Source organism: Eulemur rufifrons, chromosome 20 (genome assembly GCF_041146395.1).
Source record: "Eulemur rufifrons isolate Redbay chromosome 20, OSU_ERuf_1, whole genome shotgun sequence".
Classification (NCBI taxonomy): Eukaryota; Metazoa; Chordata; class Mammalia; order Primates; family Lemuridae; genus Eulemur; species Eulemur rufifrons.
The window spans coordinates 7,308,179-7,323,901 of NC_091002.1; the positions used below are offsets into that span (position 1 = coordinate 7,308,179).

The 15,723-nt window shown below is 42.0% G+C and overlaps 1 protein-coding gene across 1 annotated transcript in view; it reads left to right on the forward strand.

The window, feature by feature from the left end:
* Positions 1–15,723, forward strand: part of HTT (huntingtin) — a 152,674-nt gene that overhangs the window by 82,951 nt on the left and 54,000 nt on the right. The window contains exons 32-39 of the mRNA XM_069496156.1: positions 1,221–1,299; positions 1,447–1,608; positions 4,121–4,176; positions 5,024–5,172; positions 6,849–6,985; positions 8,493–8,609; positions 14,302–14,424; positions 14,718–14,953. Coding sequence (XP_069352257.1) covers positions 1,221–1,299; positions 1,447–1,608; positions 4,121–4,176; positions 5,024–5,172; positions 6,849–6,985; positions 8,493–8,609; positions 14,302–14,424; positions 14,718–14,953 — 1,059 coding nt within the window. The remainder of the gene's footprint in view (positions 1–1,220; positions 1,300–1,446; positions 1,609–4,120; positions 4,177–5,023; positions 5,173–6,848; positions 6,986–8,492; positions 8,610–14,301; positions 14,425–14,717; positions 14,954–15,723) is intronic.

A 15,723-nucleotide genomic window follows, 5' to 3' on the forward strand; every position in this document is an offset into this window, starting at 1 on the left:
ATCTTCCAGTAGTGCACTGTATCCAAAAAACTCTAGGAAAAACGTTCATGCAGAGATGATGAAGGCACAGCCCCAGCCTTCAAAGAAGTATGGTCCAGTGAGTGAGGGGGGGTTTCAGGGTAGATTAGCCCATCTCAGAGGTGGTTGGGATAGAGGAAGAGGAGCACTGAGTGGGCTACCTGTGAAGCAGCCAGCTCTAATTTCTGTATTGTATCAACAAGCCAGAACTGTAGTGTGGAACGCCCTCACATATTTACAGCACATACCCATAAATGCTATTTTCCTTTACGGTAATATGGGATGTGTTGGTAGCACTTATAGTTCCAGGTAGCACCTGTAAGGTGAAAGAACAGCTTTAACACAGCATAGTAGTGCTAGTAGTTAGAGGTAGGTGAAGGGGATCGAAGAGTCTTGGATATATTATGTTGTGTTTTGTAAACTTTATGGCTAGAAGTCTCTCTTCACTTAAATTTATGTTTGTGATTTTTATGCCTAAAATACAGTAGGTATTTCTTAAATTGCCCATAACCATTAGCAGGTATTTGAGTTACTACTCTTTGCAGTAATGGTAATAGAATTCCTTGTTTTTCCTTTTATAAATGTAGTGATCAGACAGCTATAATTAAAATTCTAGAGTCAGGAGTCAAGGAAAATACCCATGTTCCAGGCTTTATGTTGGTAATGTGCTTACTATAATATATAGCCAAATTTCAGGAGTGAGTCTATTTAAATACTTTACTTGATCATTTGAGGTATAATTAAGGCAATATGTGTGTGCATGCACATGAGTGTGTTAATTTCATATATATTAATATTTCTTAAAGAATAGAATTGATTTAAAATATTTTAAAGGTTTTTTTCCTCCAAGGAAATTAAGTGATACTTTCTAAATTACTGAATCTTTCAAATGACTTTCACTTCTCTTTCAAGTACTAACGACTGGGCTGAGTAGTAAGTTTTCTGTAGCAGAAAAAAGCTCAGACTTGAGTAGCCTTCCATAGGTGACAAGACTTGATGGCTGTCAGGCAATTGCCAACTCTAAATTGAATATCATTATCTCAAGAGCATGATACTGCTACATTGAATGGCCTTTCAAGTTCTTTCTCACTCTGCCTTGTTCTGATTTTGTGACATGAAATTAGTTTGAACTGGAGTATAGCAGAGTGCGGAGGAGATTATTTAAGGATATTCTTTGCTTCCTTTTTCTTCCCGTTTGGCAGATGGTTTGATGTACTCCAAAAAGTATCTACCCAGTTGAAGACAAATCTCACGAGTGTCACAAAGAACCGTGCAGATAAGGTAAATGACGCTGCGGCTTGAGACAGTGTGTGAATTTGGGCCCCTGCAATGCTAGAAATGAAAGTAGAGCCTGAGACTTTCCAGATTGGTGGCTTGAAGCTTTTAGTTGAAGACTCACTTATGAATTCTTTCTTTTTTTTTTTATAGAATGCTATTCATAATCACATTCGTTTATTCGAGCCTCTTGTTATAAAAGCTTTAAAGCAGTACACGACAACAACATCTGTGCAGTTACAGAAGCAGGTTTTGGATTTGTTAGCACAGCTGGTTCAGTTACGGGTTAATTACTGTCTTCTGGATTCAGATCAGGTTTGTCATTTTTCTTTTTTATCCATGATACCTGTTCCTAATTTAATAAAAATTATCCTAAAAATACACTGAAATCTGCCTTAAAGAAATGTGAAATTTGTTTTTCCCCCATCAGTGGCTACCTCTTAACTATTTCATGCAACTCTCTGATGGAAAAGGCCTGAACACAGCAGGCCTCAGCAATGTTGGCACCTCCCCTTAATGTCCCCAGTCTATGTTATGCCTTTCAAAATTTGCCAAAGATTTTCCCCATCCATTCACCTAACCCCTCTAAAATAAGATTGAATTTAATTTGTAGGATATAATTAAGATTTATTGTTTTGGGGCACATTTTTGTAAAATCTCTAGACTTATTTTAAGCAGATTATCAGTTATGGTCTGTAGTTACAAGCAGTCTAAAGAGTTAACTCACCTCTTTAAAAAGAAGTGTAACCTCCCAGGAAAGCAGCTAAGGCCGTGCTCCCACATTCCCACATGGAGTTGTGTGAGCTTACACAGATATTTGTGCTCACCTCCCCTCTCAGCCACGTGGCATCCTTGTGCGCTTGCTGTGGGGTAGTCATGTCCTTCAGGATGCAAATTCTCTTCAGTATTCATGCTAGTTACATTCATTACAGATAAAACTGCCTTTTGGTCATCAAAATCTGTCTTGTTGGGCTGGTATCTGAGGCTGCTGTCCCATGTGAGACAGAAAATTTTTTGATACAGAAATATTACAATTCTCCATTTCTTCCTAGGCATATAAATCTATCTGTAGATCCTGTCAGCACTTTTATTCACCTTAAAGGGTCTGTTTCCCTAGGGGAAATGAAGAAACAGGTAGTATTGGGGTCGGGTCAACTTCTAATGAAAGAGGAGCCGAGGGATGGGGCTTTGCCTTGGCCTTAAGCTTTTACTCTTCCTTCCTTCACAGAACCTATCAGGAGAAAATCAGTCTAAACAGGCCATTTCCCTCTTTGGGGAATATGCTGGTTGGGAGACTTCATTCCCTTTCCTTTGACACTAGGAGGCTATGTGGGGCAAAGCCCTGGTCTGTAGCCCTTGGTGGCAGGGGCCGAGAAGAGTCCAGGGGTGCCCAAGAGGGAGGCTAGAGCACTGACTTGGTCTGTTCTAGTACACATCAAAGACTACAGTCTGCCTTTTCTCCAAAGTTTCCCAGTTCTGACTCATCATAGGTAGAAACTGACTTTCTCATGGAAGTTACAGATTGTGGTCTCTTTTGGGGCTATCTTTAGTAGATGAAAAAAAAAAAAAAATAACCAACTTCCCACTCTAACATAGAATTGTTAGACAGACTTGAATATTTTGTCAAATTCTTTCGTTAGGCCAGGTGTGGTGGTTCACACCTATATCCCAGCACCTTGGGAAGCCTAGGAGTTTGAGGCTTCAGTGAGCCATGGTCAGGCCACTGCTCTCCAGCCTGGGTGACAGAGCAAGACCCTGTCTCAAAAAAAACAAAGACAAAACACCTCTTTCTTTAGTCATGCTATGTAGAGATTTTTCTCAAATATAGAATAATTTTTTTCCTTGCTTTTGTCTTTCTGAAATCTCTACCTAGTACTTGGACAGCCTTGAAATTCTTCTGTGCTGTGCTTGTCCCTACATGTATGTTGAGCCCATCTTTAGTGTGTGCTTTACTCTATGTCCCAGGGTCCTCTGCCTCACGCCAGTGAAGTTAATGACCAGCTGGCCTGTGCTTGGTGCTGTGATGCCTTTCTTGCTGTGAGCGCTGGCTTCATTTTTTTTTGCTGACTGACTTTAATCAGTTGGTCCCCTTTCTCCCAGTTCTTAGGGTTTAATACAGTGACAGTTTTATGAATGAGAATAGAAAACTAGAACAGACAAATCATTGACCTCAATTCAGACAGTGATTTGTTGAGCGCTTCCTATGTGTCTGCATTAGGCCCCGGGGCCGTGAGAAAACAGTGGGGGACGAGTGGGGAGGGGGTCTAAGTTCCATGCTTTGCGGAAGCTTCCCGTAGGTTGGGGAGCTGATGACTGTACAGGATATGAGGGTGACACAAAACTGGCTCTCATGCAGTCCTAATGTCACAGCTTCTCGGGGATGGCTCTTACCTGGTGGCACCCACACCAGCACTGGACACCTTTGAATGTGAGGGTGGTGGGAGGGAGAAGGCCGGCTCGTTGGGCATCTTGTCTATCACTAGGCCAGTTTCAGGAACTCTCTGATGCTCAGTCTGTCATTACCTGCAACAAGTGAGTCCCCAAGATATATTTTGGGGTAACGCTTGATGTCTCCTGGAATTTATTGTTTGTTTTCCCAATGCGGTTTTACCTCAGTTTTTAATAAACTTATTTTAAAGAGATTTCCGAAAATGCTCTGCAATTATGTAGTCTGACTTCAAAATAGATTTGAGTTATGTACGCAGACAAATTTATTTGCCGTCAGGAAACTTGTCAAAAATTTATACAGATAAGCAAAAAGAAAAGAAACCTGGCTTCACATTTTAATACTATTATTGATGTGAAAATTCTATTTTCCTTCCTGTAGGTGTTTATTGGCTTTGTGTTGAAACAGTTCGAATACATCGAAGTGGGCCAGTTCAGGTAACAGCATTTTGTTATTTTGGGTTTCTTCTCCTTGTTATGTACTTATATGTAATTTAAGTTATGAAGATGGGCATTTGAAGTACTGTTAAGCATTTGTGCTTTTTTTTTAAATGGAAATCTGATCAACATGCTGTGCATTTTTCTTTCTCTTAAAAATTAATGAGCATCTCAAGACTTGTTTAGAAGTAGTTTTTCATGTGGTAATTCCATATTTTGTCAGTTTTCATTTTACATTTCAAAGCATTTAAAACAAAACAAAATCTTATTTGGTGGAATGCTAATTTCTAAAAATCTTAGAGAAAGCATTTTTAAAATAAGGTTGTCTTCAGTAAAGGTAACTACTATGTGCTTTACTTACATTAACTATAGCTTTTTCTTCCTGAACATTGAGGTTTTAATACCATTAAAATTCTTTAGTTTCTGAAGTACTTAGTAAATACTGTAGTTAGGGAAACTTAGTGCAAAAGGAAAATGTTCTGAGAGTCCCCTGAGTCTAAAGACCCAGTGTTTATTCTAATAATGTGACACTTTATGTGATTTTGGGCAAGTTACTTTTTCTCCTTTGAATCTCAATTTCTTCAAAAGGGAAGGGGCAGAAAAAAGCTAAGATGATCGAACTCCCGGCACCTGTGCTGTCTGGGGCCCTTCCACCTGTCTAGGCTCTTCACATGGGCGCAGATGGGGATGCACAGTGATAGGATGGGATTAAATAGATTGCTGATGCCCCTTTACCTTAATTCGAGCTCTCTCTCAAGGTTGAATCATGTGTTATTTTATGTTGCTTATATTGATTATGTATCTTAATTTTCAAAAGAAATGTCTAAATGAATGTTTTTGTTTCTAGGGAATCAGAGGCAATTATTCCAAACATCTTTTTCTTCCTGGTATTACTATCTTATGAACGCTATCATTCAAAACAAATCATTGGAATTCCTAAAATCATTCAGCTCTGTGATGGCATCATGGCCAGTGGGAGGAAGGCGGTCACGCACGGTAATGGGGCACGCCTTCACTGTTGTCTTTAGTGTCACCACGTGCTTGGCACTGTGATCTTCTCATACCTACTTTCAGCTGTGTGAACGGCCACTCTGGGCTTCTCAGGTTCCGTGTGTGTGTGTGTGTGTGTGTGTGTGTGTGTCCTTATGCATGAATGTATCAGAGATGTTTAAAAAGAGTAGAAAGCATATTCTTTACTCTCAGGAGTTTATAATCTACTTAGGGGAGAAAAATAACAACAGTAAGATGGCCTAAGATACAGATAGATTCTGAATATAAATGCTCCTGTTTATCCAGATGAAACAAAAATTTTTCAACTCTTAACTTGCTATAAATTAAATTTTGATTTCTCATCCAATGGTGTTAGAAATATAGTTTGACCTTTATCCAGGGCTTTCTGTTTTGCCTCCTTATTTTACAGGAGCTTAAATAAGGACCAAAGAAAATAGTGAGCTACTCAAGTAGTGCCCTTAGCCTGTGGAATGTGGTGGTGTGGTTTTAAGAATGACTTGTACATTTTTCTTTGAACTTTTAAAGTGATCTTCTAGCATTTCCCTCTTGGCCCCTGTCTGGCTCCTATGCCAGGAATCTGTAGGTTTTTGAGCTTTGATAGGGATCCATCCTAAGACCCTTGCAAACCTCCAAATGTGAGAATGACACTACTACCGGGTCCTCTCCACTCAGTGCATCTGCAGGAGAGTGTAGAGTGTGTTGTGCTGAGAGAGGGCCTTGGCCGCCCTCTCGATTTTCATGCAGCTAAGTTAGTCAGTCTTTGCTACGGCCTCACAGGGGCTTGAGATTCGTGCCCCAGCAAAAGTACAGATTGTTAAAAGCAGAGATGTTGAGTCACTGGATTTAGTTGAAAATGCAAATGTTCAATACAGGGAGCTAAGGTTTCCTGGACTTGGAGAGTCTTTGGATAGAGAATCAATGGGCAGCGAAATCCACTACTTTCTCCTGGGAAGTTCAGTCATCTGTGAGAGGATCAGTGAGCGTGCATGTCACTGAGGGCAAGAGAGAGGGTGTATGCATGTCTTTAAGGGTCAGAGAGTGTGTGTGTATGCTCACGCATGCATTGCCACTGGAAGACAGAATGTACCTGTGTGCTAATGAAAGGCATTTCTTTTATAATTTTTCCATGTGGTCATATTACACCAATTTAATTTATTTTAACTCTTGTTTTGGACCAAGACAAGACCTGAGGGAAACCCCTTATCTAATAAGAAGAGTGAGTTTACTTGAAAATAGCATAATAATCTAATGCTATGGCTAAATAGCAGAGGTTTTTATTGTCTTTCAGGTAAATCAAGTAGTTATACTTGAGACCAGGAATGTTGCTATTTTGGTTATTTTGAAAGTGTTATTTTCAAATTGACTTTTATATTTGAGTCACTTTTTATCAGAAGTAATGTTACATTACAGATACATTAGTTTTGTTTTTTTAGAAGCCTTCACAAAACTTTCAGTGTTCAGAGGAAGAGCCTTGGCCTTTCACAATGGTACAATAATAATTTCACAACACTCATTGATAACCTTAATTCATCCTTTATTGTAAACCAAGTACAGGTTAGGGTTTTGTTTATTTCTTGAAAACATTTTGGAGATGTTGAGAGCTGTCTTTCAAATGTAATTTTCACGAAATGCCTTATGAGAGTTCTCTTGTGTACCCACAGCCATACCGGCTCTGCAGCCCATAGTCCACGACCTCTTTGTATTAAGAGGAACAAATAAAGCTGATGCAGGAAAAGAGCTTGAAACTCAAAAGGAGGTGGTGGTCTCAATGTTACTGAGACTTATCCAGTACCATCAGGTAAGAGGAACGTGTGGTGACAGTCATGGGCACTCTACTGTCCCTGCAGAGATGGAAGGAAACCGTGTGGCCCAGCTGTTTGTTTTAATCAGTGGGTGTTACTTTGTACCAGCTTTGGGCTCTCTGGGTCCTGGGGCCAGTGAGACTGGGGATTTAGTTGGTGTATGCATTTCAAGTGGGTACTACTGCAGGAGGCTGCCTGACACCTGTCTGACAGTCGAGAGCATGTAAAATAGTAAATGTGGTAGACGCCCTGTTTTCCAAAGCCAGGACCAAAAATTAATTAATTGATAGCATTGGTCAACATGGTAGAATTCTAAAAAATGGTAGAGATCTCAAATCTGAAATAAATAAAGACTATTTATTTGTATATTTATTTACCTCTGTTTTGATGTGGTGTCAAGGCCTTTTTCTTTGAGTTGATATCTGGTTGGATTTTCCTTAAGGTAGAATAAGAATTTAAAGATACTTTGAGGCAGTCTAAATGTGGAAATCTTGCTTTTTAAAATCAATTATCTTTTTTAATTTGTACAATTGTCTAGCCCGCAGTTACTCTGTCAGTTCTTTTTAGCTATTTGTGTTTGAATCTTTATAAAGACATAAGCTTTTCTCATAGAAGCAGCACTTTCTTTGTGTATTCATGTTTTAACTAATCCATGAAATATTTAATTAAATTCTTAATGCTTAATTGAATCACATGATCACAATTTAAAAGTATACATGAAAGGTTTGGGAATGAGCAACTGGCAAGCAGAGCTGGGAGAGTGGGGGTCCTGGGGAGGGACTTCTTGGCTCCCACATTCAGTGAGATCTGGACGTGCTTTTCAGGGAATGGAGATTGTCAGCTGATCTGGAGGGTTTATTAAGTAAAGGGTGGAACTGAGTTCCCACTACTCATTTCTGCTGTTGTAGCACGAAAGCAGCCATAGTTGGTGTGTACACAAATGGTGTGGCTGTGTTCCAATAAAACTTTAATTTACAAAAACAGGTAGTGAGCTGGTTATAGACCTTTGCCAGGTTATAAATATCTCTGTTTAGAAATGATCACTGATGAAGTTGTGCTCAACCATGTATAATTCTTAAAAGTAGGTGCTATTCAGCAGGAGTTTACCTTAGGAAAGAACACAGAATTGAAATTAATGTTCACAGAAGTAAAAGCCTTCTGCAGAATAGTTAGTTAAGGCTATGTATGAGTTTTGCCAAAGATTAATATACATTTGATTTTCAATCTTGTGAGTTCTATAGAAATAATAATGACAAGAAGTCATCCTGAGCAAAGTGTGCAGCTTTTGTGTGCCAGGGGGGAACATACTCCGTCCCCCGTTGCAGTTTTTTCTGGTTCCCTTATATTTCATATGCCACGGAGTGAGGATTGTGCCAGTTTCTTCAGTTCTCATTGAGAATCCCATCTGTTTGGATCTTAGAATCTTCCAGCTGAGCTGGGACCAGTGTGAGAGATGGACATATAGGCGGGAGACTTTCTAATTGTGCACAAATGCTCTTGCAGGTGTTGGAGATGTTTATTCTCGTCTTGCAGCAGTGCCACAAGGAGAATGAAGACAAATGGAAGCGGCTGTCTCGACAAATAGCTGACATCATCCTCCCAATGTTAGCCAAACAACAGGTTTGTCATCGCAGTCTTGGTTCATTGTGCAGTAATTGTAAGTGGATTAAGACTCTTGTGAAAGGTGGGTGGTTGTGATCGCGCTTCTTTCAATTATAAGAGACGCATGCTTTGATAATAGTTCCCAGTGCTGTTCATGGGGCCAGTGACTTTTTATTTCTTCTCACAGTGACCCTCTCAGGTTGGTATTGTCTACCTACATTACAAGTAGAGATTACCAAGGCTTAGGGAAGTTATCAAGCTTATCCAGTGGCACACAGCTCGAAAGCTTGTGTTCTTTCCTATTTTACTACATGGTCTCCTTTATTCTGGTCAATCAAGTGTTGTATTTGATCGTTAGGTTTTTGGTTTTGTTTCCTTACTACTTATAAAGTAATCTAGCAGTTATCCATCATTTAGTCAGAATTTGGATAGTCAAATATGCAACTGGTTGTTCCACGAAAGCAGTGGAAGGAAATGGTGTGGTTGTACCTTATGGGATAGAGCCAGCCAGTCCCATGACCTGCACCACATGTGCCACTGGGTGTCTGAGCGCAGGAAGCTGCACACCCCTTGCAGCAATACCTCTGTAACCAGGATGGGGGGTCCTCAAAGGGAAGGGCGGCAGGGACCTGCTGGATGGTCCCATCAGAAAAATCCCACGAGTTGCCTGGCAAAGCTTTTTATTTTGTTTTGAGTGGCGTAGCAGATACATGTTTGTTCATCTTGATCGCCCACGCTAAACAGTTACTCTAGAGAAAACAAGCAGTTTGCGGTTCTTGGCATTTGATAAAAACTTATAGGCACATATATTAATAGATACTACCTTCATAACTTCACCCCCATTCTGATTTCATAATGGGATTGTTACCCTGAGACACGATTTAGACAGTCGGGGGTGGCAATGGTCTTGGCTTCTAGCGAGATTGACAGATAGCAGTTTAAATGTGGTCATGGACTCCGGGCCAACTATAGGTAGGTAGTTTTAGAGTGATGCTTCAGAAGGTATATTCCATTCCCTTTCTTTTCATTTGCACGATCTGAGGAAGGTGGAGATCACAGGCCCGTATGCCTAGTAAATGCCTGGCTTATTTTCTGTCGGTATGAAAATTGTGTGATAAAACATTTATGAAACACTTAGCACATGCTCGCCTGAAAAAACAACAACAACACACACACACACACACACACACACACACTTAGCACAGAGCCTGCCAGGTAGCTCAGCACAGGTACATGTTACATTCAGAAATAGTATAAGGCATTGTGCCGGGTACTGGCAGTAGATAACATCAGTGAGCAAAGCAGTTTACAAAAAATACTCTGCCCTCTTGGAATGAAAGTTTTGTTGGTATTGGGGTGAGAAGACAACAGAAAAATAAATTATTGAAGTTTATAAAATGTCGGATGGTAATAAGTCCTCTGCAGAAAAATTAAGAAGCTAAGAGAAATGGGCCGGGCGCGGTGGCTCACGCCTGTAATCCTAGCACTCTGGGAGGCCGAGGTGGGCGGATCGTTTGAGCTCAGGAGTTCGAGACCAGCCTGAGCAAGAGCGAGACCCCATCTCTACTAAAAATAGAAAGAAATTATATGGACAGCTAAAAATATATATAGAAAAAAAAAAATTAGCCGGGCATGGTGGTGCATGCCTGTAGTCCCAGCTACTCGGGAGGCTGAGACAGGAGGATCGCTTGAGCCCAGGAGTTTGAGGTTGCTGTGAGCTAGGCTGACGCCACGGCACTCACTCTAGCCTGGGCAACAGAGTGAGACTCTGTCTCAAAAAAAAATAAAAAATAAAAAAAAAAAAAATAAAAAAAAAAAAAAAAAGAAGCTAAGAGAAATGGGTAGTATCAAGATGTGGGGCTGCACCATTCAGTTGGTGACAAGAAAAAGCCTTGCTGGTCTGGTGACATCTGAGTGGACATAAGGGGTGGAAAGGTGTGAGCCTGGCAGATCCCTGGGGAAAGAGCACTCCAGGCAGAGCAAGCTGCACTGCAAAGGCCTTGAAGTGGGAACGTACCTGCCAGGGGGCCAGAGGCTGGTCTGGTGGAGTGCGGCAGCCGTGGGAGGAGCGGCGGGAGCGAGGGCCTGGGCGGGGGAGGCCAGCGTGCGGGACTCGGGACCTTCAAGAGGGACTGATACGAGGAGTGATGTGATGGGACCTGGGTTTTTTCAGGATCATTCTTACTCCTGAGTTGAGAATGGACTCCAGGGGGAGGTGATGGCAGAGCAGGGAAACCCACACAAGGCCGGGTGATGGAGTGGAGTGGCTAGAAGTAGATGTTGTTTGACATAGTGTGGATGCAGAACAATCAAGATTTGCTGGTGGATTAGACATGGGAGACAGAGGCACTGAGAGTGGTTTCGGGATGAGGACAGACAGCTGTGGATGAGGTGGGTGGACAGTGGGAGCCCCAGCAGGTCAGAGCCCAGTCTGGATGTGTGCAGTTGAGACTCCACAGGCTCCTGGTGACGTCAAGCCAGCTTTGGGATGTCAGAGCCTGGAATTGTTGAGAGACAGCTGGGCAGGAGATCTGAGTCTGAGACTGCCCCACGTGCATGATGGACCCAGCATAGCTGGAAAGGAAGGGCTTGAGCACTGGACCCACTGAGTCCCAGCTCAGAGGTCAGGGTGGCAAGAAGGAGCCCAGGAAGGACAGCCAGTGCTGGGCTGGGGAAGCGGGCAGGTGCAGGGGCCCTAAAGCCAAGGTAAAAACCTGTGTGTCATCGAGGAGGGGGGTGTCAGCTGTGAGCCCGGGGAACTCAGCCTGGGTTTGGCTGCACTGAGGGCACTGCTGAGCAGTTTTGGGGGAGTAGACGGAGCCAAATCCCCATGGGAATGTGTTCCTGAAAGGACAGATGAGAGGAATTGGAAGAGATTTACTCAAAGAGGAAATGGAGAAATGGGGCAGTAGCCAGAGGAGCAAGGGGTCAGTGGGGTTCACTTGGTAGCACTGGGGCCTGGTGTCCATGGGATCAAAGCAAACAGGGAGGGGAAATCCACAATGCCAGGACAGGCAGAAAGCTGCCATAGTGGTTTCTTTGAGCAGATGCAGGGGTTAGGACTGGCAGTGAGAATGATGGTTGGTCCTTGCTGTGCGCTGGGTGCGTTCTTCCAGAGCAACTGGAGAGAAGGCAGGGTTGGTGGGCACAGACACAGATCCAGCTCGGGAGAGTCCTGGAGTGTGGAAGCTCTCTGTTGTTTCCTTATTGTTAAGGTGTGGCTCGATGCGGTATGAGTTCCAGATCTATACATTGGAAAATACCACGTCTCTTTGCAGAGTTGCTTATATGTAGATATACACTCAGTAGTAACAGACATTGGACACAGAGTCAAGGCCCGTTGTCCATAGGACATTGTGATGTAAACTGAGCTTGGATATTTTGCATCATTAAAAATGTTAGACTTTAAAACCAGTTGGCTTGGGAGTTCTCTAGTGTACTATTAAGTAAGAAAAGCAGAGACATTTATAATAGTTTTTCAGAAGAACTAAAACAAAACCTCTCCCCATGCACATGCATGTGTGTGAGAGAAAGATGTTATAGGAACATGGAGAAAGTTAAGAAAGGGATATGAGCTGGGTGTGGTGGCTCATCCCTGTAATCCTAGCACTCTGGGAGGCCAAGGCGGGTGGATCGTTTGAGCTCAGGAGTTGGAGACCAGCCTGAGCGACACCCGTCTCTACTAAAAATAGAAAGAAATTAGCCAAACAACTAAAACATATACAAAAAATTAGCCGGGCATGGTGGCGCATGCTTGTAGTCCCAGCTACTCAGGAGGCTGAGGCAGAAGGATTGCTTGAGCCCAGGAGTTTGGGGTTGCTGTGAGCTAGGCTGACGGCGATGGCACTCTAGCTTGGGGAACAGAGTGAGACTCTGTCTCAAAAAAAAAGAAAGAAAGAAAGATGGAATTCAGGATCTGAGAAAAAAAAAAATAGAATAAAAAAAAAAATCAAAAGAAAGAAAGGGATATCCACCAATCTGTTAACATCTGTTACTTTTAGGTCATTAAATATGAAATGTCCAATTTCAATCAAAAGTGTAGTTTATTATTTCTTAAACAAGAAGTAGTATAATTAATCAAAGTATGTGCCTGAATTATCAACACAGTTTTGCCATCTTAACAGTAGCCTGTTTTTGCCAGCAGCAAAGAAGCCTGGAGAACTAGTGGCAATGAAATTGAGAAAGGCGTTTTCCACAGCTTGTTGAGAATTAAATATTTTTCCTTGCAAGAAGTGGTCCAAAGCCTGGAAGAAGTGCTAGTCAGTTGTTCCAAGGTCTGGTGAATACAGTAGATGACAGACAGTTTCCAAGTCCAGCTGCTGTAGTTTGAGCAGCATTGTTTGTGCGACATTTGGTTGAGCGTTATCTTGCAAGAGGATTGGCCTGTCTCTATTGACCAATCTCACTGCTTAGTCACATCCTCATCATTTCATCCAATTGGTTGCAGTAGACATCTGCTGTAATCAATTGACCAGGTTCATGAAGCTGTAGTGGATAATACCAGCACTGGACCACCAAACAGACGCCATTAGCTTTTTTTGATGAATATTTGGTTTTGGACTGTGTTTCAGCACTTCATCTTTATCCAGCCATTTGCCAAATGCTTGTGATTATCAAAAAGAATCCATTTTTCATCACATATGACGATACAGTGTAGAAATGGTTCGTGTTTATGTTGTGACAGCAAAGAAAGGCGAGCTTCAAGACAATTTCTCTTCCGATGCTCGCTTAATTCATTACCTTGCCCATTTGTTTCAAATAGTCCAACATTGGTGGAATAGCAATGTCAAACCTTGCTGCTAATTCCCACATAGGTTGAGATGGATTAACTTCCACTATAGCTTTTAGTTCATTGTTAGCACCTTGGTTTCAGGTCACCCATGTGGCTCATTTTCAAGATTAAAAGCTCTGCAAGGGAACTTCTCAGACCATCGGTATACTGTGCATTCATTCATTAGCTACATCCTTCCCAAGCACTTCATTGATACTTCAAGCTTCCTGTGCTTGCATGGGTTCCACGACAGAACTCATATTCTAAAATAACGTGAATGTTTAATTTACCCATGGTTTCACAAAAATTGCTCTAAAAAAAATTTGAAAGATAATCATAAGCCAAAATGTGCTTTTGAAAGACTGAGGATGTACCTTCACAATAAACATAAAACAAGAAATGTCAAAGTGTAATGTCAGAGATATCAACTGTCAAACTTAGTACTTAGGAAACCAGACATTTTATACTTAACAACCTAAATAATTGGTTAGGGGGAGGCGGGGCAGGCAAAGCACATGGTAGCTCTGTGCAGTGTCTGCTGCCCCATTTGTGTGAGTGTGAGAGAGTGAAGATGCACAGAAGGCCGGCTCCCATCGCGATGATGATGATGATGATGATGATGATTGCATCAGGGTGGTGCCGTTCTAGTTGATTCTTTTTACACTTTCATATGTTTGAATCTTTTCTAGAAAGCATATATTATTTATGTAATAAAGATCTAAATGACATGATTTCCATTATGGAAAAAAATGTAGCTGATACAGTATTCTAAGAAATGTTTGCTTGGTTCCCTACTGAACTTAAAGTGATTTTAAGTGAGGGACAGTAATGATGGGATGGTTATGCTCGTTTGCCCCTGAGCTACGTGACATGATGTGTACAAAGCTGGCCTTTCTGTTGGCTTACCTGCATGTTTGTGGTGTTGAATTAATTCCATAGATGCACATTGACTCTCATGAAGCCCTTGGAGTGTTAAATACTCTGTTTGAGATTTTGGCCCCTTCCTCGCTGCGTCCTGTGGACATGCTATTACGGAGTATGTTTGTCACCCCAAGCACAATGGTGAGTCTCTCATCAGATTCCCCTGGAGGGCTTGTTCAAGCCCAGATTGCTGGGACCACCCCCATAACTTTTAAGTGGCTCAGTCACTCTGGATGGAGCTTGATAATTTGCATTTTTAACAATTTCCCAGGTGATACTGATGCTGTTCGTCCTCGGGGACCACACTTTGAGAACCACTTATAGATATACTGGTAGAATGGGAAAGTAGGGATAATTTTCTTTCATGAAAGTGGCAATCAGGGAACTTTTAATCTTTTTTTCTGTAGCAATAGCATGTATTTTCTTTCTTTTAGGCATCTGTGAGCACTGTTCAGCTGTGGATATCAGGAATCCTAGCCATTTTGCGGGTTCTGATTTCCCAGTCAACTGAAGACATTGTTCTTTCTCGAATTCAGGAGCTCTCCTTCTCCCCATATTTAGTCTCCTGCCCAGTGATTAACAGGTTAAGACACGGGGAGAGTAACTCAACACCAGAAGAACACGGTGAAGGGAGGCAAATGAAGAACTTGCCAGAAGAAACATTTTCAAGGTACGCTTTCTGTCTGAGCCTGTAACTAATCCCTGCCTTTTGGGAGGTTAGATGGTGTTTCATGATCAGTAATTCTGGAATAACTCCTAGTCTTGTTTCAGCGTGGAGTTGGGTAAAGCAGTCTGTCCTGGTATACTTTTTAAATCCAGCCCACCTTACCTGTGGCCCTGGGTTCATACCTCTCTTAAGGTTCTGTCACATTTTGTCTCCTGTCCTCATTAAAGATGCTACAAGAGTGGCTCAGCTCAGGCAAGACAGGGCAGGGCAGGAGTTTGGCTGTCCTGGAGGCTGGTAATAGGGGATACATTGCCTGAAGAGAGTTTAAAAACCTAAGAAAGCCCATTAAAAGTTAGTCTTATGTTTGTTCTTATCCTTTGCTAGTAGTTCTACACACTGTCAATAACAAGCTACTTCCTGCTAAGGCAGACGGCTTCCACTGTATGCCTGTCATATCAAATCCTGTCTTGCCCATAAATTGTTTGGAAGCTCCCTGAGGACAGTGTTTACAGTTTGGGCACTTGTAAATGTTAGTTGTGTAGACAAGTATCTGTGTGTCTCTGCTGGATTCAGAGCATTTAGTGAGTTAGAGCTGCTTTTGCAAAGTGGTCCCCATAACTTCATTGCAGCTGTCCCTTGGTCTGTCGTTAGTGGACATTCCTTGTGCTGTTGCTGGACAGAAAGCCCGGAGCCTGCAGGGCATCCTTCTGTTTGCAGGGTTAGCAGGCAGTCCATGGGTCTCCCTCTGTTACAGTGAAGCTGGTGGCTAAAAC